General features: G+C 45.6%; 2 protein-coding genes across 11 annotated transcripts in view; one reads left to right on the top strand and one right to left on the bottom strand.

Annotated features, from left to right (window-relative positions):
* Positions 1 to 15,208, bottom strand: part of LOC107267328 (FERM domain-containing protein 5) — a 29,131-nt gene extending 13,923 nt beyond the window's left edge. For 3 of the 9 annotated variants that reach the window (XM_015738876.2, XM_015738878.2, XM_015738877.2), the window contains exons 1-5: positions 14,741 to 15,208; positions 5,059 to 5,163; positions 2,565 to 2,607; positions 1,750 to 1,926; positions 1,248 to 1,459 (exon numbers count right to left, since the gene is read on the bottom strand). In XM_015738876.2, the coding sequence (XP_015594362.1) occupies positions 1,248 to 1,459; positions 1,750 to 1,926; positions 2,565 to 2,607; positions 5,059 to 5,163; positions 14,741 to 14,836 (633 nt within the window). In that variant the 5' untranslated portion in view covers positions 14,837 to 15,208. Of the gene's footprint in view, positions 1 to 1,247; positions 1,460 to 1,749; positions 1,927 to 2,564; positions 2,608 to 3,534; positions 4,162 to 5,058; positions 5,164 to 10,986; positions 11,006 to 14,740 lie in introns of those variants that run through there. The other 6 variants (XM_025084708.1, XM_025084709.1, XM_025084710.1 and 3 more) reach the window with 6 other exon arrangements.
* Positions 15,209 to 15,326: 118 nt separating this feature from the next.
* LOC107267339 (glucose-6-phosphate 1-epimerase) overlaps positions 15,327 to 27,047 on the top strand; it is a 16,931-nt gene continuing 5,210 nt past the window's right edge. The window contains exons 1-3 of one of the 2 annotated variants that reach the window (XR_003059586.1): positions 15,327 to 15,527; positions 15,608 to 15,843; positions 16,553 to 16,604. Coding sequence is in view for 1 of the 2 variants with exons in the window: in XM_015738908.2 (XP_015594394.1) it covers positions 15,774 to 15,843; positions 16,553 to 16,604 (122 nt within the window). In the remaining variant the exon portion in view is untranslated. The remainder of the gene's footprint in view (positions 15,528 to 15,607; positions 15,844 to 16,552; positions 16,605 to 27,047) is intronic. The other variant, XM_015738908.2, reaches the window with a different exon arrangement.

Below are 27,047 nucleotides of genomic sequence, written 5' to 3'. Positions count from 1 at the left end.
ACTGTCTCAGCAAGGATCAAAGGGACCCCGACGACATGCTGAACGTGAACTCATTCGGTTATTCGAGTGTCCCCGTGATTGGAGGTGAGAGCTGGAATATCCCGATGGCTCGGAAAAGGACGAGGGTTCCTGGCCTACGTGGGAGGATCAGGATACGCGGCAGGGAATCCTGCGTGTTTGTGGAAAGGAAATCGATCCTACGGGGGGTTGGCACGACCCCCCGTGGAATATCTTAGAACGATGAGAGAGGGCGGACGTTGGCTACATGGTGCCTACACTGGCTACGACAGATACAGCAGCGTGTTCTACGTCCACACGAGAGTCCTTCGAGAGGATAACGTAACGTAAATGCAAGATGGAGGACACCGTGAAACTTTTCAAATTAAACTACAGGAACAAAATGCTGGATAAGCCCAAGGTGATTTCGAATCTAGCGAAACTCTCTGTTGCCGAATTAAAGAATAATGTAGCTTGTTATAAAAAAAAAAGCTGTTACGTAAGAAATCTTTTCTTCCGTTGTCACGGTGTGAAAGGGGGGGGGGGGATAGTCGACTATCTAATTTTATCGTTACGAGATACACGTGGAAGGGGTGTGTTGACGGGATAGGAATTTAACGTAAATAAGCAAAGGGCGCCATTAGCGTCACGCAACCGGAAACGAGCGGAATCACGGCATGTTCTCGCCTTACCTCGAGGCCAATTTCAACGTCGCGGATTCCCCGAACACCAGCGACCATTCTGCAGATACGAATTTCACGAAGAACCGGCGATCGTCTTTCTCGGATTCGATGAAAATGGCGACCGTCAGCAAAACTCGGACTTTGAAACCTCAGCACGGCACGCTCTAGAGAACTCTGAGACGTTCCATAGGCTCTCTCTCTCTCTCTCTCTCTCTCTCTCTCTCTCTCTCTCTCTCCCTAAGCCGCCACCTTCTTTACTCGTTCGCTTAACAAGCATCTCTGTTGCTGCTGCGCTGAACTTTTGCGCCACACGAAGCTAAGACGAATCTACTCTAAGGTCGCTACGAGACGGCATTAATTTACAACTGCAGCAAGCAAAATGCCGAATTTACAATTGGCATTAAGCTCGTTGCAAGCCGCTAAATTTATTAGCAGACGCGTCTTAACGATCGGAGTTGTTTGAGTTCCTCGCGGGAGTATACCTATATATAAGGCTATAAGGCTATAAGGCTATAAGGCTATAAGGCTACTAAGGTCCATCGAAGAGAGAGAGAGGATAGATATTACCTTGACAGGATGCGGATCCACGGCGTAGGTGTCCAGTTGTGAGGCTAGCCTAAGGAAGTGCGTCTCTGCCTGTTCCGGTGTGAAGCCTTTAAGCTGTGTTTGGTGCAACTCCATAGCCTTCTCTTCGATGCTCTCAGTTTGTTTGAGCAGCAACTTGTGCTCCGAGATGTAATTGCCTTCGTGGAGTTCCGGGTCGTAGTCCCCAAGTTCACCTGACAACATTTCTTCCTCGTTACCCTCGGCCACAGGGACATTTTGCAAACATGGGAATACATTACAGTCCTTCGCAGATAACTCGGACGCGAGCTCGATTGACTGTCAAAGCAACAGTCAGTCAATAGCATTGCTGCTATTCATGAATGAAAGTATTTAGAGATCAATAGGGAATATCGATAGCAGACAAGGCCAATATAATAATAATAAAATAATATATAATATTCGACAAAACTGTCGAGGTAAGAAAATAAAGGATGGCTAAGAATACAAGAGTAAAGCTACTCACTCTGAACGATACAAGCTGCCAGCAGGGCCGCCTCGCCCGGACTGCAGTAGAGACGCCCGTGAAGAAGATCTCTTTTCAATTGTTGGTAAACCTGATACCTCGTGATCTCCTCTTTCACTCGAAAAGGGTCCGGCGGATAGAATTTCACACGGAAGCTGAAGAGAATCGGCTCCATGTCTGCAAGAGTCGCGCATAGCTCAATTATCTCGTGAGAAAACAATGACAAGGATGAACAAGGACACGTCACGAGGAGACTAATTAAATTTCTACAAATAAACGGGCCAGAATTTTATCGGGACGGATGCGAATCAAGTGGGAAGCAGTGAAGTACAGTCACGTGGGAAATGTGACCTGGTATGGTCGTTGGGTCAGGTTAGGTTAGGTAGGTTAGGGTTAGGTTAGGCTTGAGTCTACGGATCTACATTTATAATTGTGCCTAGCACAAGTAACGAATGCCAAGTCGAGCGAACGTGAAAGTTTCATGTGACATCGACCCGTGTCGTTCGGTATACATCGCGAGAAAAGCCTCGGTCGATCGAATCCACGCTCGCAGTTCTTAAGAAAGATTGTTTTTTTTTTCCACGCGACAGAGCCAGACCATCGCCAGTGAAGAACAGCCTTGCGATACGAATACCCGTCATTTCGATTGTACACGTGTACATTAAAATGCCCTATGACTCTCAGATTCTCAGATTCTCAGGTTCTCCCACGTATATCACATTTGTCAGCACGTGGACTAACCGTCTGCTTCTTAGCACACAATGCTATCGGGCAGTGTAATACAGGTATACGAGGTACATAGAGCCAGTACTGACCTTTGACTTGCTTTATTGCCGTTTTCGCCAGGTCCAGCCAGTGCTGCAACATACAAATCACAAACTTGTCTTACAACCCATAACCTCACCTAGAAGGACTGACTGCATTTCCCCGAGCAACCTCTACAGCGCGGTTCACAAGGCACAGTCGATTCTCCGTTCTCGCCTTACGGGAGAGATGCATTTTGTGGACGGATGAATCGACATTATTTTCAAAGGGCATCGCTCGCCCCTAAAGATTTTGCTGCTCTGTACGATACAGCGCACAGGTCCCAAGGGGGGTGACGTTACACGTGGGGTCGCGCACGATCCTTGAAACTGCCTGTACATCAGAGTTCGCTCGTGATGCCAGGGAAATTTGTAGTTAGACTTTGAAATGCTCCATCATAGTGAGAATCCTTGGAATGGCGGTGGACTATCGTCCCCTAACGCGAGCAGCCCTCTCTCGCTATCTACGATCTCTGAGCACTCTCTGTGTAGAGTTTCGGGCTCTGAAAGATGCCACCATTAATTTTTAAAGGTTTCTCGAAAGATATCGCCGGCGCGGTCCGAGTCGGTTTTATTGATTTTCTTAGGGGTTAGATACGGTCCGAGGGCTGGACCTTGGTAAACTTTGAACTTCAAGGGGGTTGTCACCCACCCTCCAATTAACTAGGTGGTTCGCCTTCATAGCAGAGTTTCCATATGAGGCAGCCAGCAAGGCGACGTCTGATTAGATCGTTAACCAGGACACATCCCTTAGGAACAACCAGCAAGTTATTATCGACTTTGGACGTCAAAACTTTGACGGATCTTCAATTTCGGACACGACGTTGATCAACTTTGAATATTTCTTATTTATAGACGCCGTGTCAAATTTGGATAATCCACGTTTCTCTGCTCGAACGACATCCGCAAATTTTTGCCCCATTTACATGACGGCCATTGAAAATTAATTTATTCAAATATTAATCGCATATCGTTATCTTACTGCATGACGTCATTCGTAGAAAATGACAAATGTCAGAGTGCATGATTTTTCAAATGGACGCTGGCAGGAACACGTGTGTAGCTGCTGTTCTCAATCAATGCCGATGATGGTGCAACTAACGCGTTCGCAGGCGTCGCCATTCAACTGGGGTCAAGGTAGACTAGAATAATGCGAGGCAGGTTGTTTCTTCTTGTTTCTTTTTCTTTTTCTTTTTTTTTTTCTTTCTTGCACCTCGACTACGTCACTAGCGTCGTTATTCACAAGTAGAAACTTTAATACGTATATCTTGGTCTTCCAATTTATCAGCTCTCTCGCTTTGGATGTCACCGATATTCTAGCATGGCGAACTACTAGTTTTTCTTAGCTTAACCAACATCAAGTTCCGATTTCGAGGAGTCAGGCGGCATTATTTTTTTTTTATTTTTTTTACTTGTTTCATCCTTTTCCCTCGCACCAACTACTTTTTTTAGCAATTTATGTCTATGTGAGAATCTTCAGGGAGAACTGTGCTCTGCAGATATTACTCATTGGATTGCTTGATTGTATTGGCGATCTTCTCTTCGACTCCCACAGAATTTCTGTTCGTTTGACATCTGTCAATATCTGTAATGCCGCTGGTAGCTCTAGCTGTTAAAAATATCATACCATAAATAAGCATCGTGAAAAACCGACAACAAATCGTTTGACACTTTCCGATACGTTTGGTAACATCACTTTTTTTGTGAAAGTTGGGATTGATTTGTTGGTCATATGGACTTTTTTTTTTTTCAAAAATTCGGAAAAACATTTTTGTCCAAATGTCTGCGAAATATAGCAGAGTAGATACCGTCGATGCGCGAATTTCACATTCTAATACATCGATGCATGTGGATACAGCGACCGAGTATTTATTATTTTTCGTGGAAGCCTGAAAAATTGGGAGCTTCGATAGGAACTCAATTTAAAAGAGATTGCGCGATGTACTGTGACCCCTTGAATTAACGATTGATACACCTGCTGGTTTCGGGTAACGTCAAATTGATAGTAGCAAATTCCGCGCGAGCGATTCCCCAGGGAATTTCACGTGAAGTTAAAGGACGGAATTGCTGGAACATCATTTCGTGTAAATAACGATATGAATTGAGTGGTCCACATTAAAAGTATTCGGAGTGGGAAGGAATCACGTAACCAGTGATTCGATCACTTCGTTATTTCTATCCGTGATTCATGACGACGTCGTTCTACTTGTTCCAGCCGTTAGCGTAATACTTGTCGTCTATTTATAGCTCGCTATCTGGTTTCGGTATAGAAGCACATCTGGGAATCGCTGCTAGGTGCTTTCTTGCTTTTGCTTTCCTCTTTTCTTGAGGAGGTCAGGAAAAACAATGCGGAAAACACGTGTTTGCCGGTGACTTTCATTAATAAGTATACATATAGAGTAGAGTGGGCCAGTGCAAAGTTCCACAGGTTAACATTCGATTGGATAGACAAAAGTAGGAGAATATTTTTAAAAGTGACTAATTACAATGACAAATTACGACTCACCCGCTGCCTGCAGTGATCCACGTAGCGAAGTCCGAAATAGTCCGTTTCCAAAATATTAAGTTGCTTGCAGACATATTCGAGTATGTATCTTCCTTTGTGCTGGGGCTGAGAGAGAAGAAGTACAGATAAATACATCGGACGAATAAACTTTATCGCTCTCAGCTTCCAAGTGTAAAGTGACATTTATCACGGGCGATAAGTGCAAAACGGAAGTGGGAAATAAGAGCAGCTGCGGCCATTTCAATGACTCGGTTTAGCATGGGAGAGAAGGCTGAAAAGTGGAGGAAGTCAAAGTTGAATAAGTCGAGGAAGTAGAAACTAAAACATTAAGATTCTTTTTTTTTTCCTTTCCTTTTCCCCATCTAAGGAACGTGCGGTATCTCGGAAGTTCGACTTTACCAGAATCCCCCAAGTGAAACATCCTTATTATATGTATTTCCTTAACGGTGGAAAATTCCTTCACATAGGATATACCTAGGAAATACCTATGTATTTATATGCATAAGTAAAACCAGTAACTGGGATTTACTTGATAATACCGGGAAAATGCAATCACGTCGAAATTGAGTCAAGAAACTCGAGTGAGGACTGTCGCCTATTTTATACATATTTTCAGAAAACTCTCCAACATCATCCCACCTGACGAAGACAACAAAACGTCATTTACCACCACAAGCGGAAGACATAAAAAGTAACAAGCACGTGAAATTATTAAAGAAAATTATGAAAGTCTGTATAATGCAGGAAGAATGTTAAAAAAAGTTGAATAATTCATGGGGAAACCAGAGTGGTATGTGCAAACGAGAAATTGGCTGCGTTCCAAAAATCAATCAAAAGATGCCTAACGATATTCCAAGACACAGGCTATTTGGAGAGTCAAGCAGGATTTAAAGCCCTTGAGGATAATATCGGTAAATTTTGAATACCATTGAAATTGAAAGGTACGGCAATCGATACAAGTTCGATTAAAGCGATTTAGTTGATACTTCACTTCCACCCTCAGCACGATTCGCGAATTATCAAATATATTCTTGGCCGACTTGTCGCCAGAATTTCTATTGGCACCTCCTGCAAATTCCCGTAGTACATAAACACGAGGACTGCTCGTAGCAATGCAAGAACCTTGACCGCACTTAAGAATACCCCTGATCTATATGTCTAGCATTCGAATTATATCTATAGCTATGAGGGTATAGAATAGATGGCCGTCGTGAATACCTAAGCCAAAATTACTCGAATCGTCGGGCCGTTTAGGATTAGCGGAAAAGTGCAAGTGCGTTCGGCGACCTGAAATTGGCGACAGATCATGCCTTCATTATCATTATTATTATCATCATCACTCTGCTTCTGTTCAATTAACTCCTGGCCAATGTCCGCCTTTGATCCTCGCAAAGGTATCCTGGTAATGTCTGTCTCCAGGAAAAACTATGTAATGGACGGTACATCGACCTTCTAGTGAATCGATACTATTTTTATCAGACCCTCCCTCTGCTTCATCTCTCTTCTCTCTCTCTCTCTCTCTCTCTCTCTCTCTCTCTCTCTCTCTTCCGTATGACCCGTATCACCCCCTTTCTCTTATCTTTCTCCTGGACTTCTTCCTTCCCACGCGTCCTCGAAAAGGCCTCACGTGTCTTTGCTCTAGTTCTCCAGGACGGCGCTTAACTTTCCGCGGCTCTTGGCTCTATCGATTGCTCAACATAACTGGCCCCTCGGTACGCCTTTTAAATATTGCAGGAACACGTATAATTTCACGAACGAGGCGAGGCTGCTGCGACACGCCCGATCCCAGAGCTCCGCGTCGCACGCCTATCGGGCAAAAAAGCGCCGAAGCTTCGTTGTGCGTTCGGGATAACAGTAGGAATACGAAGGAGTTGGAAAGCTTTTAAATACTCCTCTTAGAGTTTCTATAATACAGAAACTTTCTCTCGTCGCACGCTGCTTCTCTACTGCTGCTCCCATGTTTGATTGTGCTCTCAAAATATCGGCAATTGCAGCGCGTATTGGCAATGGCCTTGCAGCCTTACAATCTTCAAATAATTGAAAGCTTTACTTCGCTCCGTTTTCTTTCCTCAGTCTTGTCCTCTAGCGGGCTCCAGCCTCCGAAGGAGGCAAGGATCCAGAAGCAAGACCACCAAGTACCAAAGGTACTAAAAGTAGCGAGTACATGGAAAGAGAGGAGAATTACTGGTCCAGTGATGGATCGGCCGGGCTCGAGAGGACTCTTCCAGGATGCCAAGAGGAATCTGAGAATCCTGAGATTCGCGCTTTCGATGTTGGCAAGACTGCAAAAAGTTTCACCACAACGGAGGCCGAGGCCAAGCGGAACTGGTAACCTCCTTAAAGAGTGCGAATAATAATAACAGTCAAGGGAGAGGATTTCATGGAGACTGTAAATAGCCAAGGGATGAGCGTCCATTTGGACCGAATGTTTTGCTGATTTCATGCTGAATCGACAAATTTCGAATTGGACGTGAATCCCGTTTTGCGGAAAATCTCTAATTCGGGGATGGCGAACAATGTGGCACAACCATCCACGACAGAGACTTGAATCGATTTCTATTTTATATATGGGTCAATTAAAACGAATTGCTGCGAAGTCTCACGTGTCCAGACGCCAGGCGCTTCCATTTAAAGTAATATTATTGCGAGAGATAATGAGCAATGACAATTGACATAGAAATCGTTGAGAGTCCTATTGTATGGTACCACTGACTTTTTCAAATTGGTGCCAATTAATTGGTCCTGTTGTATATCTGCTGTGGTTGTGTACAATGGTCAGGCATCGATGCGTTGCGTATTTTATAATTTCACTCGATTAAAAGACGATTCACCCGGAAAACTCGTTTCGATGCAATTTCTCTCTTCCGACCTGTTTTCCCATAGAAGCCGAAAATGTCTGCGGTTAAGCAAATCCAATTCTGAAAGAACTACTAGAAAAAGTTTATCGATGGTTGGACGGTGGGCGGTAAAAAAAAAAGTACGGAGACAGAGACTATAAAAAAAAGATAAATTTACAGGCAAGAGACCTTGTCTCGGACTGGTTAAAAAAATAAAAATAAGGTTACAGAGTCATTCCCGGAAACAGCCAACGAGTCCAGGAATCGATTGAATCGAGAAAAAAGGAAAATGTCCTTGTCCCACTTTTCTTATGGAGAATAAAAGACTCCTGGAACGTATCTGGCTCTATTTCAGTATATGGCGTGTGCACTGATGTCTCCATACGTCGCTGTAGGGAATCACCGGTGCATTGCATCGCCTCCTCTCAAACATCAATATTTTCCAACGACTCCTTGCAAATTGCTCAAAATCCCTATCATCTCCAAGGTCTGTGTATGTTTATGTGGAACTTTACCATTTTCGAGTTACGGACCAAAAATTGTAATCTGCAAATAATTGCAGGTTCCTAAGGGACAGCGTTGCGGGCTTTAAATGTGTCCGAAAGGAACGTGTAAAAGGAACGATAGCTCAGCTATCTCGAAGGAGGTCACTGCATCGACATCAGACTCCTGCTGGAGCACGTGGAGGAGGATTCTCCATATTTTCCTCTTCCTATTCGGTTATCCAGCTGGTGGAAATTTCAATTTCCAGTGAAATGGCGATATGAAATTTCTTAGGTAAATTTGTGGAGGCGTCGAGGCAATTGCGAACAAAGACACGAAGGACTTGATGTCCTAGTGGATCCAGGATTATCGTGCGGCTTGTCAACTTTTTTTATTCGGCGAATATCAAGCGGCTGGCTGCGAGCCCAGCAGCCACGTCGACGTAACGATATGTTCCGTCCAGAAGAAAAGTGAAGCGGGCAACTAGAATTCATCGATAAAACTCCTGTTTAATAAAGGCCGGCGAATTCCGATAGTGCTAAAACGGCGGAAAAGCCTCTATCGGTATGTGCAGGCCTGCACGCGCTTCCACAACGGGCAACGTGTAGCCTTTGTAAACCACCGACAGGCGAACGCTGCAAAATGGTGTAGAGGAAACTGCAGCCCGCTAGGAGAAACGAAGCAAAACCAGGAAAAAGTTGAGAAGTTGAAGAAGGGAGAAGAACGAATCATCGAGGGAAGCGAAGAAACCTCTGGGCAAAAGGTGAGACGGAGTACGTTTTTATCGCGATTTAACGGACTCTCTCTCTCTCTCTCTCTCTCTCTCTGTAGCTTGTCGAGTGGACTCGTGAGCATGTTGAGGTTGAAAAGAAATGCAAAAAAGAAAATGAAAAACATGACGCAAAGAGGGAGTCCGAAGAAATAATAGAAAATAAAGAAAAAAGAAGTCAGTGTCACGCTATCCCGTGCAGTCCTTTTCAAACGTCCTGCGTTCTTCTCTTGGATATACATCAAGATTCCTGGACCTCCTCCTCCTCCTCCTCCTCCTCCTCCTCCTGCTCCTCCTTATCCTGGTAAGAGCTTTTCTCTCTCTCTCTCTCTCTCTCTCTTTACATGTTGGGCGACCTCACATATTTGCCAGCTGAGATGAATATTACTTATGCAAGAGCACTCTCCTCTCCTCCTGACCTCCGAGAGCCACTTTTCTTCCTTTCCCCAATTTCCTTTTACCACAAACAGTCCAAAGTCCCGAGACAATAGTCGAGTCCTTGCGCGCTTCGTCTTCATCTTCGCATGGACCAAGGATCCGTTCTCGTTACTTCTGCCGAGAAGAACTGTGGGATCTTACAGGTGAGAATAAGCTGGTTTGTGTTGCGACTCCATTTTCAATGGAATTCACAAGAAAATATTATGCTCCTCGCGCAATTGATGTATGACCACCGGACCAGACAGCATCTCCGTCAGTTCGAATTAAACTCAGTCCAGTAAATCTTCTCCAGGACACTTCCGTCGATCAAACGATAGAACCTCAAATTGCCTTCGCAGCACAGGGGACCAAAGTCTTTTAATTCCAAGAAATTGATTTCTCTGGAGGCATCCTGCGACACTGAACGACACAAAATAAAAGGTCCTCTGGTCCATGCTCAGCTTCCGTTTCTTCCTCTTTTATTTAACCTCCTCGTTGACACGAGATTCCAGCCCAATAGCTGCGTCACTGTTCAAATATTAGCAGAGCCTATTAGAAGAAGACCGGAAACCATATGTGTAAGAAGACACATCGAAACATACGAATTGATATAGACTCAAAAGTAGTTTCTTTCTGATAGCGAAATCGACTGATAAGAAAACGCGCACGTAACGCTGCACAGTCAATAAATTGAGAGGTTAAACTCCATTACCATTAATAGCAAAGGTTAACGAAGCCATATCTCTGTCGCTTTGTTACACGTCCTATAGCTATTTAGATAGATTCCACATAACCTGCAAACACATTGATATCTCTTTAAACGCACGTAAATGACCAATGACTCCAATGAGAGTTCTGCCATTAGTAGAAAAAGTGGGAGTGAAAGAAGTAACAGCCCTCCCGTTTACATATTCACCTCCACGACAGGACACGATGCAATGTGAATTGCAATGTGAATTTATCATCAACGTATGAAAATAACATGTCCTACAAAGAAAACACGGAAATTCAGCAATTCTTAATAAATTGTCCAGGCCGAAAAATGGTCTTTTCTCGTATCCTCGTTATCCGTAGACTTGGCAAGTATGTCGCAAGCTCGACGACGCTTCTCCTCTATCCGCGCGCACGGTCGTCGTCGTCGACGTCGTCGAGAACCCTACTTCCCAAAGCGCCCAATATGCCGCTTCTACCAACCTAACCCTTTGATCACACACTCCCTTACACTCTATTCTCCGTGATTATTCGTCCGCAAAGTATTTTGTCAGACCCAACTTCCTGCCAAGCTGCCTGTGACGCCATCTACAACTACTTCCTACAACAAGATACCTATTGCGTCATTCAGAAAATAACCAACCGTCGCTGGTTGTAGCAGTTACGCACAAACGCACCTGCATTTAATATACATATACGTAAACCACCTACCTTTTAGGCAAGCTCCCGCTACAGTCTCAATAAAGAGTCATTGTGGAAACGAAAAAGCCCAATTCAAGCTAAATTCAAACTGTATCGTGCAACGAACTATTCGATCACGGCGGGTATCCGTCCATGAATCCCCATGAATATTACATGCGATAGTCGTGAGTTATCGTGATACGTTTGCTATCATGGTGGAGTTGCCCATTTACTTTTCGAATTGTTACGACCAAAGACTAATGTCAATTTAAGGTAGTTGGACTCTATCTATGTTAACTTGACGATCTATTTAACTTCCATTCATGGCGTTCCCGCCACTCGTCTCACGTTTTATTGACGGCCACGCGCCTTTGACAGTTTCAAAAAATATTGAAACCGACTGTAATTGACTTGGTGAAACACGCCGTACGTATCCATCGCGATGCAGCTGCTTCGATCGTTATATCAATAATTATTTCATAAAACGTAGAACAACAATTCACGAGACTAATCGTCACAGTATTGACGCGCATGGGAACTACGAGAGTCAAAATTGGCTGTCACTCGTCTAAACGTCAAGTTTCCACACAGCTCCATGAAAAATCTTCCATTTCCAAAGAAATGCAATAAACTCGTAATGCATCAAGATTATTATCGTTTTTCATGAGAATTTTATGAAAGTTTTCGCGACGGAAATCCAACTGGTGTCTAACGACCTAGTCGCTACCCTCTACTACGCGACTTTATGAACGCGACTATAAGCGAGTCTACGTATCCCACTAACTATAGATCTACGTGTTGATACATACTATAGCACAATACATGCCCCGGGGCTAACTGTACCTTGAGGCGTGAAACTGCACGATAAGACTTTTTCAATGACAACACGAAGCAAATCAATCTTTGAATTTAAATCTGAATCTTCGTACGTGAAATCGAATCCATTAACCGTATTCCGTCACTCGACGATTCCCTTAGTATCCATCTTGAAACGTGTCCCGTGAATGAATTCAGTTAAAAATTCCATATTCATGATCAGAAACGTACAAAGCGTTTCTACTCTACGTTTTATGTACTTCTAGGGTTAAATTGCGTTGACTTGCAAATGAGCGTCATTCGTTGTCCTGCTATTTATTGCACCTTACGAAACAGAGTGACAGTGAACTAGTGCGACGGAGGATTGCGAGGCTAAGTTTATGTATCTAAGGGATATTTATAAGCCTGCTATCTTACCCACGGAGGACTTGGAGTCTACCGGGTAATGGCGCTTTCAACTGGCAGTTGGCCAATCATTTCACCCTGAATGTTACTCTAGTGGATAATTGATAACTGAAATGCATTTTTCTCTTTGCAATTTTACCAACTGTCAATAACGACCTTCCCACTATCCATGCTTCGACGGTTACCGATACGTTTTAATGAACGACGCCTGTCCCATCAACATGTGTCCATTTTTTATAAATCTTTAACAAAAGACCGAACATGGATCATCAATATCATAAATATGCTAGATCATACTTTTTGTAATACATGTACTTTCAAACAGATCTCAATGCCTGGATTGTGTCACGGTGTTTCGTAAATTATTCCTGAAGAATTGTCCATACCGTTCAGCCATTTTCCCTAGCGGCCAGAGACTGGATGCCTTTAGTCCTTGTGTGAGAATTCACTGGGCTATGACTGGTGTCCGATGTCGATACCGTCATTAACAAAAACAATTAAAAGAACTCAAAAGTCGTTGAATGCTCAATTGAAAAATCGCACAAGAGAATGATATTCCCGGAGTAATGGAAATCTGAACCATCTGGGTACTCGTATCCTCGATAGAAAATATTTCAACGTTCCAATAAATTCTCGCATTTCATCCGATGAAAAGAAGAGCAAAGTGCTTGAGACTGTCGACGAATAATTACGTCTCAGTCGCGCTAATGCATATCAGTATTTCTGTATTTTTGTCATTATCACGATCGATACTCCTATATGGGGAAATACTGCTATTTCTTTTTGTCGTTTTTTAAAAACATTTTTCAACGTAATTGATACCGTCCCTGTATCCGAAGGTTGATGGTATAGCATCGGGACTACTACATCGGTTTTACGGTCATTATATCCCCTGCTACCGTGACAGGAAGAAATTGCAGAGAAAGAAGAAGAGCGGATACTTAATGATAAAGGAATACGAGAGAAACCAAAGAGAAACTTTCAGTGAAAAACAGTCGGCTGGCTAAAGAGACACTCGGACCAAGCAATCAATTTCGAAAAATATACACCGTGAATTGCTGTCAAATTCGTCGTTTACTGATGTATGAGAGGAAATGTTAGGAGCTCCTTTTTTTATTCATTTCGCTTTTTTCTTCACGATCAACGCTGTACGCAGATACACACAGCCACATAGCAGTGCACGCGGGCATCAATTTATAATAAAAATGGAAAAGACAAAAAAAATAATTATTCCACAAGCACTTTAATGCTGGTTGGTATATAAGAACTCTTTGTCATACATATCCTTGTATTATGTAAAATGCAAAATTTTAAAATGGAAAGGTACATATGTATATACAATATAGACTAAAAAACAAGTGGTGTGCTCTGATGATATACATGGATCTACCATAAACTTGAGTATTACGAAGTCTGACAGAAATTGTCAGGATACAGAGAAAGATTGGATGACGAGGGGCGACAGGATGGAGGAGACCTATTGTCAATTATTGGACTTCTCTTTGTCAATTCAAAGGACCCGTACGAATTCTCCTGTCAAACTATCCTTGCGGAAGTGGAAGTAAAAGAGAGTGAAAGTCAGAGCGAGAGAGTGAATCGACCCTGTTAGTAACTCGATCGATCGTCAAATTCGGCAGAAGGGAAACTATCGATCATTCTCCCTTGCGCGAAGTACAGAAAAAAAGTATTGGAGGAAATCAGCAAGTGAGTAATGTCCGTGAGGAGAGCGGCCATCATTCGATTTTCTAATGCCTCCTGGGAATTCGAAAACCCGATAGTCATGGTGAACGATAACCAGAAGACTCTCCGTTGTGATAAGAGGCACGAGGAGGGTATCTCTGTGTCAGCTTCCTGGTGTGGCAACCCGCGAGGCCAATCTCGCCAAGGAGAGTCTCAAGGTGAAACGAAAGTGAAGGATAAGGTCGATGCTTTGTAGCCTAATGGCTGATGGAAGGGAAGAGGTGACTGTGTGTACTGTTTCGTTGATTCAGAAGCAATCTAGGCAAAATTCTACTGACTATCCAATCTGATGACATCAGCAGAAGTTACGTATTTTTGTCAGCTACGAGAATTACGGTGACGCGATGAGACACTGAATTAAATATTTAAAAAATGGTGGGTTGGGAAAACCAAAAGATCAAATGGAACGCGTTTCTGGTTGATAAGACACGCGTTCTTCTTCAATACAAATGTTAGATCCGTTAACGTTATACGACCACGAGTAGTTACGAGAGATTGACATTAAATTCCTGAGAAATGGAATTCACGCGATGGATAGGATACAAAAAGGCTCTTTTATATCTCTACCAGAAATAAAACGTTCACAGAAACTGACATTGATCCTGCATCGTTGCTGTCAGCACAGACGGAATGAAGCTGAGTGTGAATTAAACAATAAGAACAATTATACAGAGGTTGATTAAAGATTTGAGGAATGACAGAGAGTATAACGTATCTCCTCCAGGTATACAAGAGGGAAGATGAAATTAGTGGCTAATAGCCAAGATGGAGCAGGGGATGCAGGATCTAGCGTTAAAGTATATGGAAGGGTTAACCGGCTCACCTGAAAGTCACAGTGGATAATTTCGGTGTCGTCGAGTAGTCGAATAGTGGCGCGATGCACCACCGTAACGTCGCTCTTACTGCCAAACTTCAACATTTCTGCCCTCAAATCGCCACCTGAATTATCCGCCCGGCCCTCATCCCTTAGCCCACAGCACCACACACTGTCCGCCAATAATTAGGTTCAATCCGCGGCGCCCGTCGACAGGCGATTTCTGTGTAATTTCGGCGCTGTTCCTCGGCGAACGAAGAAGAAAAAACAACGGTACATCACCGAGCGGAACACGGAGCTCTCTGCTCTCTCTGCTCTCTGTCTAAGCGTTCTGTTTCTCCTGGTCTCTTCTTCTGGTCTGTCCCGTTCGCTGATTCGCTCGTCGTTTTCTTCTCTCCTCTCTACGCCGCGTCCATCAACCTTCGGTACCTATGTACGTCCGTGGTTGCCAGGTTTCTCCAGCGTTCCAAAAGTGCAGAACGATGCCAGTTCGGCCCAGTTAGGCTACTGCGCAACGTTGACACATTCGATACTGAATGGCGCAAAGTTTAAAAGCGCCTCGTAGCGACAATTCTCACCATCAGACCACATTCAGCCTCGATCGGACTGTGCCTGTCCTTTGTGCTTTCATGCTTCTGATGAAAGTGCCTAGTGAACTCCTGCCGAGGTGAAAACTGTTTTATCTAACGTAGCATATCTACCGTGCAAGCAGTAGATCACTAGTAACCGCGGAAGCATCGAATACGAATCGCATTCCAGGAATTGAAATGGTGTAAAATTTCAGATAATCCAGTCGGTAAGTCTATTGATAACGGACGCAATTTTCTCCATATCCTGTCTCTCCGGTATTCATAGACTACTTGTGATTGACATCAGAACTGGAGCCTCCGTAGAGGTTTCATGGATTTAGTTGAAGATGGCACCACCTGAGACCTTCCAGTAGCCAAGAGTGGGGTTGAATACTGACATGGTGGGGTAAGCCCGGGGGCATTGAACAAAGGTTGGCTGCGTCGCTAACCGGCAGCGCATTCACGATTCAAACATGGCAGCGGCTACCAGCGTTGTCGTGCTCGACAGGGGCAACAATACCACCTGCACGATCAATTTACACGGTGTGTGCGCGTGCAAAAGCGAATATCCAACGCCAAACCCCCGGGAGAGGTTCTTCGCACGTAGTAAAAAAAAAAAAAGTACCCACGCTACCCCGCCCGAACGTGTTATCGCTTCCCTGGCCAGAGGCCGGACTCTTCGTGCGTTATCTTGCAGGCTATGTTTTTTGCTCTGTCATTTACGAGTCAAAAAAGATAAAGAAAAACGGTTCGGGAACGGACATTCGCTGACCTACAGGAAGATTGATGCGTGTCATTAAGTTTTAGTTACATCTTGACGTGCGCTGCTCCTTTGGGTTCCTGGCTTGGATTTCGCTATTTCGTGTGAAGTTTTTATATCCGGTGTGTTTTCCCACGTCTAACACATGTATACCTCAAGTTTAACAGTTCAGAGAACGCGTGTCTGTGAAGTTTATTATGTGAATTCAAGTTTGATCGCTTTACGATAGCGAGTCCTTCCAAAATAGAAAAAATCGTTTCCGATTGAAGAATCATTTTTGCAGCTATTTTACTTTAACTATAAACGTATTGTCGAAAGTTTGTTGTATTTTATTTTTCTCTCGTAACTTGGCGCTATCGGTGCACGGTTTAAAAGTTTGACGATATTGCTAGCGAGAGAATTAATGATAACCAATCGAACCAAATTTATTCATTCCATAATCTTTGCTTAACAAAGGAGTGCGAACTCTCATTGAAACTTTTGAATTTCCAGGAGCCACCGTGGTGTCTTGGAGGGTGAACAATCAGGAACAGCTGTTCGTCAGGTAAGTCTCTCTACTTCTCTACGTTGCTTTTATATCTTTTCTCTTACTATCACTAAACATGTATTAAGTAATTCCTGTGAACTTTTGATAACCTTGATACTCCGGATAAATATTTTTACGCAATCATTGAATCAACACGTCAAAGTTCGATATATGGATTGGCAACTTGTTTCTCATTAAAAACATTTAGTAATTGACAAGGATCGCCAACGATGTCTTGGCTAATCCATAAACACTCTTTTCTCATTAAATAATATTAATTATCTTAGATACTAATTTAGGATGTGAAGCCAATTAAAATATTGTCTACATTATAAAAGTCTCCATAGAGGCACACATATATCCAATATCAACATAAATACATTGAACAGTGACAAAAGATTATTTGAAAATTAAACGCGTTAATGCGTCAGCACGTTTTGAACTTGAAGCATTTTCTTTTTCAAGATTTCTGCTATTCTAATTGATTGGCCACGTGCAAATTCACATCCATTCCCAACGAAGGCTGCTTGCCGCTTCGATGTACACGTAATAACGAGTTCACACAGTATATAACTATGAGTAAGATGTGAAGTGGGGGATCGGAATAACGATATTATATTATGGATCCTAAGAAAGAAAAGAAATTGTCTCGCAGCTGTAAAGCCAAGTGGCAGCTAAGAGTAATACACGCAAGAACAAAGTGTTGCCAATTATGAAAGAGACAACTGCATCTCGAAGCAAGATCCTGTGGCGTGCATAAATTCTTTTGGGCTATTGGAAAGTATCCAACGTGGTAGGCACATGACGTAATGTCGGACATGACCCGAGGGTGCCGCAATTTTGATAATTTAGCCGCGTAACTCTCGAGCATCGATGCATGTCAAAACCAACGTTGATTGTTTCACCTTTTTTATCCCCCCTCCCCTCTACTCCTGTTCGTTACTTCGGCCAGAGTAAAAATCTCGTACGTGCCTCAACGAGCTAAGCTTCATCGAGCAAATACACAATTACCTGCTACCATTGGTAATTAGCTGTGCGGATTCTCAACCGAGCTCATTCCCTCTCACTCTCTTTTTCACGGTTATCACCCTTCTGGCTCACCCAGCCATTATCGAGCTGCTCTCCACGCACCGTCGACTCTACGTATCCTTATCTCTCGCGATACTTCGAGAGCGACGCTCGGCCACTTCTCTCCGTCATACGTTTCATTTCTCTCTTTCTCTTTGACTCGTATATTTTTTTGCTCCCGGCGACCCATCGAAATTACGACGAGCAACGTCTCGAGCGTTCCCGTCTACCTATACATATACATGTATAATATACGAGCGAAAGAAGGCAGGCAGCATGGCTGACAGATGAGACGAGAATCGTAACTTATATTCGGCATTGTTCTCCGAGATACCAACCTATCCTTACTTTCCGATTGGTTCTTGTGCAAGTGAGAGTTGGCTATAGTCTTGCTTTTTTTTTTTTTTTTTAAACATTTCCCTGTCTCTGTTGCTCTTGCACGTAAATACCTGACGAGCGATTTCCAATTCCGCGAAACGCACGTCTCCCTCTGGACGTCTAGCGTCGCGACGAGACACATGCCTGATGCACACCTGCTGCTCAACCGATCAACCAACCACTGCATCCATCGTACCAACCTACCAAGAAATCAACCAATGACATTACCCCTGGGCCACACATGGTACTCACATACGTCCTTACGCAGGGCAGTCGCCGCTTCGGATGAGATGAGAAGCGTTTTAAAGGCTGCGGGACTCGCAGACGTTGAAAAAACTAACGGACCAAGCTGTGGCACCAGCAGTGGTCCAGCACCACGTACGTACTCGGCATCCCGGCAGACTCCCTCTCTCTCCTTCTCTGCACAGTGATTAAATGGGCTGTTAGGACTTAAAATCCTACACAAAAGTTTGGTAATGACAGTTTCGTAATTACGCAGTCTACGAAGCAGCTAGGTGCAGGTAGGGGCAGGTAGGGGCGACTGCCGAGGCGCCCAGGATGAGCTCGCGTCCGACCGTCCTGATGGGAAACGGATTGGAGGATCCCGAAGCTGCAATAAAACAATTCATGTCAAGAAATTACCGTACCGAGTGTTTTTTTTTTTTCTCTTGTGGAAGAAGTACCGAAGGACTCCATCCATAATGGGGGATGGCGGGTCAGGGGAATATTTGCGTAATCTGTTGGGACAGGCTGCGAAGGGTGCATTGTAAGTCCCTTTGAAATATTCCAAGTACGGACTTTCGGTGCGCGCTCGACCTTAGCGAAGCCACGTATATTATTATTATTACGGCAACCCCTTTCGACATCGGCACCCCGGAGACGCCTCGGCTAACCTAACTGTTTTTCGGTTAGGGAGTTTTGAGAAAGGGGTGCAAGGCTCGGGCACAAATGCACAATTCATCTTACTAAGGGGGAGGATGATGATGATTAAGGATCCCTCGTCTTCTGTCCTCTCTCCCTGCTCTCCCTGCTCTCCCCACATACTGCCTATAACTATAGACTTACACAGCACAGTGTATGGCTGCACATCGGGCTCCTACGGGACGTCGTTAGTGGCTGCGGCCAGGAGCGAACCGTGAAATTTCATTTGGATTTTGGATCGCCGCGGACGGGAGGGGTGCGGCTCGCGCCCTTTTGAAAATTTCAAAAAAAGCCCCAGTCATCGGTCCCTCGTATCCCGGAGATTATAAATCCATCTCGTATGCGACCTCACAGTGAAGTCGAGTGAGCAGCCTCCAAGAAAGGGGCAGGGGCAGAGGGGAGGACCGAGTCGCAAGAGACTTCGTCCCTTGAATTGGTAAAAAGCGGGCATCCTCGAGAGTGGGCTACTTAGCCTTCTTCGCTCATTGTCAGCTAGTGCCGCGTCTCGAGGAAGTAAACCGACGAAAGGGAGGAGAAGAGAATGGAGCTCCGTAAGAGAGAGACTCGGGAGAGACTCGGGAGAGACGCGACGAGACGGTTTTAGGGTGTCCTAACAGCAGCCCTCTGCGTTTGACACCCCATAGATCTCTCGGGGCTCCGCGCAAGCGAACATGTGGCGAGAATCTCGTCGGCTTCAGTGGGAACTCGAATAATAATCTCGACGGAACGAGGCTTTGGCCCTGCGCTCCCAGAGATCCTATAGGAGTTCAGTATACTCCATAGCGGCCGTGTACATAAATTCCTTGGTATTTATGCCAGCTACCGGAACCACCCCAGGAAACAAGATCGTTTTACCTGAACTCCCTGAATTAATCACGTGTTAATCGATGCGAACCTCCCTTGACTTTCTCTCCCTCGAATTCACCCGGATCTCCTTTTCCACGTCCGAAAGCTAATCCCACGGAGAAGAGAGTAGCTCGAGAAGGAGAGTAAATAAAATACTCGGCTGGCACGTGTAACTTTTTCTCCTCGTCCTTCTCTATTCGGGCACGCACGTCGCCATACACGCATGTGCGTGCACACGCGTGAATATACTCCGATTAGGATAAGTGCGCCTTCCCCCCTCCCTCCAGAGTCTTCCTGTTCCGTGAAAGTCGCCAAAGTCGGAGCGAGGTCCTCTCTCGTTGTTCATTTGAAAATCGCGCCTTTCCATCCTCGACCGGAAGTCCCGGGGAAAGCATTCGGAGAGCGAAGCGTAATTTTGGAGAGTGACGGTGATCGAGAGGAGAGAATTTACGGAAAGCTGGAAGCCGTTGCTAAAAAAGAGGGAGGGAAAAAAAGAAGAGAAACGGAGAGGAGGATGCCGACGAGGATGCTGCTCCGTCCTCCTCTAGAACGCCGAGGACGAAATGGAGGAGGACGGAGAGAGAACACTAACGATGCACTGCAGCCGTCGTCTCAAGTTTTTGCTGGCCGAAGCCTGGATTGCACGAGAGCACAGCCGTAGGAAGGGCACGGAAGTACGTTTACACAGGAGAAAATTGAGCCTTTTCTGGAGAATATTATGAGGGTCTGTCTTACGCGTTATACTCCATATGCACTCCATATACACGCTAGTGCTATCTCGTATCTTAGGATTTCGAAGTAACGACGAACCGAGTATATCGGACTCTAGGTTGCATCCGTCGTAAGTGTAGAAGAATAGATGTTAATGAACGAACGGCGGGTGCGAATTGATCGAGAAGGATCGAGGAAAAGTGGGCGACAACGTCGAGGATAAAGAAGAGAAGACGCGCGAGGTGATCTCCTGAGAGTCGACGAGTGGCTCCGTGACGCCCATAATCGCTCGGCTGAAGGGGACAAGCGTCTTCCGTCGGTACGTGGATCGACTTGAATTAATAAATAGACCAAAGTAAGCAGAGCGAAGTTCGCCCTCGTCTGTAATTCCTGGGATGCTGGATGACGCTGGATGACGCTGGATGACGCTGGATGACGCTGGATGACGGGGTACCACCGGTCATGGGTCTTTATATAGAGGTAAAATAATGCCGTGGAGCCTTCGAAGCAGAATCCAGTTGAATGGGAATGCTGTAGAATGTCGGCAAAAACCGCAGCCACTGGGATCATTAGTCTACAGTCGAGCCTATAACCATCAGAGGGATATACCGGGTGGGAGATTCTCAACCAAGAATGCTGCTCGACATTGACGTTGATGTTACCATAGCTGATCTGCACGTGTGTCCCACCTAACTTTACCTATGGCAGACAAATGTCAAACCCATTGCATCGGACGACAACGAACTCGCACGTCGCTACGCGACCATTCGTTACTAATTTTCATGTGCGCGACGCTAATAATAATAATAACTGGACGATGCATTAAAAACGAACGCGCGGCAGCTTGCGCTTCTCCGCACGGCACTGCTCTGCTGTACATTAATACGTGATGCAGTCATCGAGCTGCGGAGCATCGAGATAATATTATTACCCCCTGCGTCCTGGACGATCCTCGAGGCTGGAAGCGGTAGATGGTAGCCGTAGGTACCAACCGTCAAGAACAAACTTTTTCTCTTCTTTCATACGCTGTTTCTTTCTCCTCCGGCACTCTACATTTTTATCACGCACCTCCCTCTTTCTCCATCCTCCGCTTGACTCTTCGGAAATCTGAAGTCTGACGAATCGGCGCAACTGCGTCTGGCTGGATTATAAAACAGTGTGACGTCACAAGGCTAATTTCTCGGGAGCACACAGACAGTCGCCGTGATTCTTGCGACCGAATCGTTCGTCCGCTCAGTTGTCCGTGTGTCGATTCCTCGTTTCAGGCGTTTCTATAAATTGGCCTATCGGAACTTGTATAAAATAGTAATACTACAGCCGTGGTCTCGCGTGGAGCGATAGCCGTTGCCTTAGCGCATTTCAAGTGCAGGAAATGCGGCTCCGGGGCAAAAGACACTCTGCGTGATTATTGGCAATGCGCGATAACGAGCTGATTTGGCGGCTCTTTGCGAATAAAAGCGTGTAAGTCGTCGTAAGTGGACGAGTGGGCCGCGAACGAGCGAATTCTTTGTCAGTGACGCCGTCATGCAGTTTCTCGTCACGATTCTCGGATTACAAATAATAGCACACACCATGTACCACTGTCACGAGGATCACGCTCCAAGATGACGGAGGCTGCTTATCTTTGTTATTCGAGGGTATCTCACGTCTGTGCACCGATTTGTCGTATAGCACCGGGTACGGACTATAACGTATCGGTCACTTGAACCCTTTTTCAGGAGGTTGTTTGCCAAGGGAGTGTATCTTAATCCGATAGATGATCCTCCCGGGAAGGATGCGGAGGATGAGTACCAGGAGTACCGGGAGTACCAGAGCAACGGAACAGCAACGACATATACTTATAGGCACTCTGGCGCAAACGTGTCCAACCTAGTATAAATAGGTTTGGTTCTTGCTCGCCTTAGTTAAACAAAGTTCCCGGGAGGAGGAGGGACGGGGAGGGATTGCTCGGAGAGGGTTGAATCCGGCGGAGCCTGGCAAAACGCAAAAACCCCTGGCTTCAGTCGCGCTTGAACCCCGGGGACCTAGGATATAACGGGTGTTCCGAATTGAACCCGTAATTCTCTACCATTGAACGTGCAACTAGCCGCTTTACTTTGACATCAAATTGATTCTTATGTCGAATTATCGGGGAACTTATCGCGTCTATCCATTGAGATCTTTGACTAGAACGTAGTAAGGATTTATATCGCACTGGAATTCACCTCCAGGTAGGAAGGTCATCTGTTTGATATTTTCTAATTGAGACACTAATATGCCAATCGTGCGTAAATCTGCCTGAGAAGGTTAGGTTAGGTTAACTAAGGTTTTTATAACTTTACAGATTTCTATTGGCATTCCCGTGTATACGGATTGATACTTGTTGGTGCGAATTCTGCCTGCTGGCTGTAGTCGCGCTTTACGTAAAAGTCTCATGGTCTCTTGGAAACGGCCAGGAGCGAGAAGTTAACTGCAGTAAAGTGGCAGACTGTAGTTATATATTTTTTTAAATCCAACCCCCTTCCCCCTCTCGCTTTGTTTAACCACTGACTGCCTTCCAAGAAAGACGTTATTGAGTCGAGAGAAACCTTCCAAGTATTTATCGAGTATCCGTCCCGTGAATGTACTTATCTTCAGGTATCCATCCTTTTACGACATAATAATGTATCCGGAGTGTATACCTAGGCACTAGGGAATTTGTATCGTTCCTCCGTACCCGGCATAGCAAGAAATACGGATCGTGTACTATAGGGCGACGCGACCGAGGACCAATTCGTATCGGAGCGTATAAGGGAAATTGACATAAGTCTCAGGTGATAAGGAATTTGATGCGCTCGACTTGTGAGAATTTGCAGAACTTCAATTTCTCGAGATCTCGAATCCCCTTGGACCCCTTGGACCCCTTGGACCCTAATGCACTTTTAATGCGTGGCATCCGCCACTCGCGCTTTACTGTTCTCTCTCTCTCTCTCTCTCTCTCTCTGAAAATGGCCAACTGGTCTCACTGATATAATCACGAGATATAATCTAGGGGGAAAAAGAAAGTACCTTTCTGCGTATATCAAGGCGAATGCTTCGGCAAGATGGATGAAATTCCGCTGAATTATCCCTTGAAACTCCGAGATCTTCCCGTGGCCTCCTAGGTGACTCGCGTCGAGTTCGAAAATTGGACTCGTCCTGAAAATAATACTCTGAAAAAAGAAAAGAAAAGAAAAAAGTAAAAAGGACGAGCAAAATTTTAGCCTCGGCGAGGCAGCAGATCTTTATCTTGAATGCGCGAATAATTTCGATTAATTGAATATAATATCTGACTATCGATTGGGAATCGATCGTCCTCCATTTTGAATGCTAATCTCGGTTCGCTTAAAGGTGGGAATGTTCCGCAATGAGGTAACAGGTCCTAGTAAATGGAAGGCCAATTTTACTGGCGTTATCGATACGTCCGTCGCGACGCCTAGAACTTAAAAGTAGAGCGTCGTTTCCCGTTTAAATATTGATTTCGCATTAGTCGACGAGAGGACGGTGCTACTTGAGGCACGCGATGACAACACGCGCGCACCTCGACACAGCAGCAGTGTGCGCCGCTTTACCGTGTCTACATTCGTCTACAGTGCGTGGTACGTACAACATACGAAGGTACATAGCGACTGATGCCAGCCGTCATTACTGACAGCTGTCATTCGAATCGTGACGCAACGCGTCGCTCGAGATCATTCTCGTATATTTAAAACTGGCCGGAATTCACTCTGGAGATGCGTGCGTGTCTCTAGCCGGCAGACGATCTGCCCGGAATTCGAGGACGGAGCGTCCCGATTGGTCGGTCGGATTACTCGTTATGCTCGATTTCGAATTGGATGATGTTGCGTTTATAGTCGCCGAATGAGACTCGGGGGAAAGAGTCTGAAGTAAATCGATTATTTTTGATTGGTCTATGAGGTGTCCATTGAAAATCGACTAGGTCCAGATCGAATCGCATCCGTTGTTATGGCGCATTGCGTGGACCGGCCCTAGTCAACGTGCTGCTGTGTACCAGCGAGACTCAAGGGAGAAGAGAAGAAAAGATCGTGGCGATGCTGATGCGAGGATCGAGTGGATCGAGTGGATCGAGTGGATCGAGTCGAAGGAGGGAGGCGCGGAGGGAAGAGCAGAGGGTGGAACGGGAGGAGTAAAAAAGCGATTGGAGAAATCCGATCGAGCGGAAAAGTTTTAAGGATTAATCCATTGCGCGCGCATTTGCGGCGGCCGTAGGATATCAAACCTGCCTTCCTTATTGCGTCAGGTCGAAAGAAGAAAAGGAAAGCGCGAAATTGGCACACACGACTAGAAGATATTGAATTGCTCGGCCATGCGAAGATCCGCCGATTTCTTGATCTCGCTGGTCATCGGACGCGTGACCGTCCCCTCCCTACTCGCAGACTCCTCAGACTCCTCAGCCTCGAGTCCAAGATCTTGGGGACGCCTTGCAATCTTTACCGGGAACTCCTCGGGTATTTTCATTAGGTCTCCCTGCGTAGACGCATTGATAATCGGGATTTAGGGTTAGGGCGCTTCGACAGTGAGTAAGCGAGAGAGAGAGAGAGAGAGAGAGCGAGAGAGAGAATGAGGGAAGAAATCGTGGCTATAGGCGAATAATCGGTACGAGGGAGACAGAAAGAGAGAGAAATATTGGGGACAACGCCGGGTGTAACCGCATCGCGAATTGGGTGGTGCAGCTACGAGTTACAGGGACTACAGGGACTACGGGAACTACGGGCTACAGCTATGGCGAGGATGGAGGTTGGAAACTCTGATGCCCACAAAAAGCACACCAGACAGCGGCGATCGTTTTTGCCCCGCGTCAGCCGCGTTCCTACCGCCATACTTCGTGGTACATCGCTCCTCTTGCGCTCTCTGTGTTCCACTCGCGTTGGGATCATGCAAACGGACGAGATCACCTTTCCCTCGACTGGGATCCTCCTACGACTCCACTCGATTCATTCGACCTTTTCTTCCAGACCCTCCGACTCTCCTACTGAATTTCCCTATACCGTTAAAACTCCTCGTCAATCGTCCACCGGCGCCTTTTCACCAAAGGATACGTGTCACGCATATGAGAAAGAGAGACGGAGATGGATTATATATTTTTTTCTCTCCGCTTTAGCAACTTCTGTGAACCGATTGGCTCAAGTTTGCTGATCAATCGATTTCAGTTTAACTCGGTGGTCGCCATTTGGTTTTTATTAGCCATCCCAGCTATGGCCGGATGACCGGACGGCCGGACGGCTGTGTTCGACGTTTCTTCCCTTTCTTCCCGTTCTGTGAAAAAGTTTAGCAAGCGATTTCGAACGGTTTCGCTACTCTGGACGCGCGAATCGTCCAGTCTATATAGGCTGCCGTTATCCTTCGGCAATTATCCTGATACATACAGAGCATGATACAAGACGGCGACATACACAGAGGATGACAGCGACCAACCGAGTCTCCATAGCGATTGGACGCGAAGGTGCGCAAGCTCGCGGAACGGCAGTCCTTAGCCGCGGAACCTGGAAACTGTGGCCAATTGTCATCCGAGGTGATCCGAGGTGATCCGAGGTGATCCGTCCGATCCGTCCGATTCGTCCGATCCGTCATGGATCTGGATATTATTATAGCTGGGCCGATATTATGGCCCTCTCTCTCCCTCCCACTCTTGCAGTCTGCTCCAGTTTGAATCCGCCAAGCCTGCCTAGAGACTCGTTGGGTTGGCAGAGCTGAACGTATCCTGGACAACACAGGCAGAATAGCTGCCGTCCCTGGTCCCGCTTCTTTCTTCCTCGGGACGTCTCGCTACTCCTCGACAGCCTTGACTAATGGTCGTCCTGCATCCGCCGTTGAACATTGTACTTCTATACTCTCTGGTCCTTATCTGCTAGGGCGTAGCGTCTCTGACCAGGGAACAAATGACTTTTCTGATAGGGGCAGAGAGGGTAGAGGGAGACGGAGAAAGGAAAAAAAAGGGTAGAGAATACAGAGAGGAAAATCCACGTAATTTTTCCCTCTGTCCGGCTGGTGGGCTCACCGATTAGCCCAACGACAAAATTCTCCAAAGACCAGGCGCAAAATGCACCAGCTAACCTAACCCAACCTAACCTAACCTTGGAGTTGCCAGCTACGGGCTTTCCTCCAGTGCACGAGGATGGCTCATCTCCAGGACCCATCAGGCATCGATCACAGTTTTACAAAGTTCATCACGCGTGCTTCCATCCTGCTCTTGATGTTTATCCACTGGATACTGGATAATTGTAACGAATTGCACGTAATGACGTCATCAATCGATGTCAATGTCGTCAAGAGCAGTGCGGAAGCGAAACGCCTCTCGCGTATCCCCAGGTATCCTTCGGAGGGCGTTAATTCGGAGGAGCCCTTAAGTTCTTCGGAATCCTCGTAAATTAGTTGCTCGAGCTTCGAGCGATCTTACGTGCACCAGTTATTCGAAAGCTGTACAAGAGGCAGGAATGCGGCTGGCTTCGACGAGAGTAAGAGAGCGGCACGCTTTTTCTTCGGGATGCTGGATGACGGTAGGGAGGGAGGGGGGGGGGA

The sequence above is a fragment of the Cephus cinctus genome, unplaced genomic scaffold (assembly GCF_000341935.2).
Source record: "Cephus cinctus unplaced genomic scaffold, Ccin1 Ccin1_scaffold0401, whole genome shotgun sequence".
Lineage (NCBI taxonomy): Eukaryota > Metazoa > Arthropoda > Insecta > Hymenoptera > Cephidae > Cephus > Cephus cinctus.
This window is presented reverse-complemented; position numbering and strand designations above follow the sequence as displayed.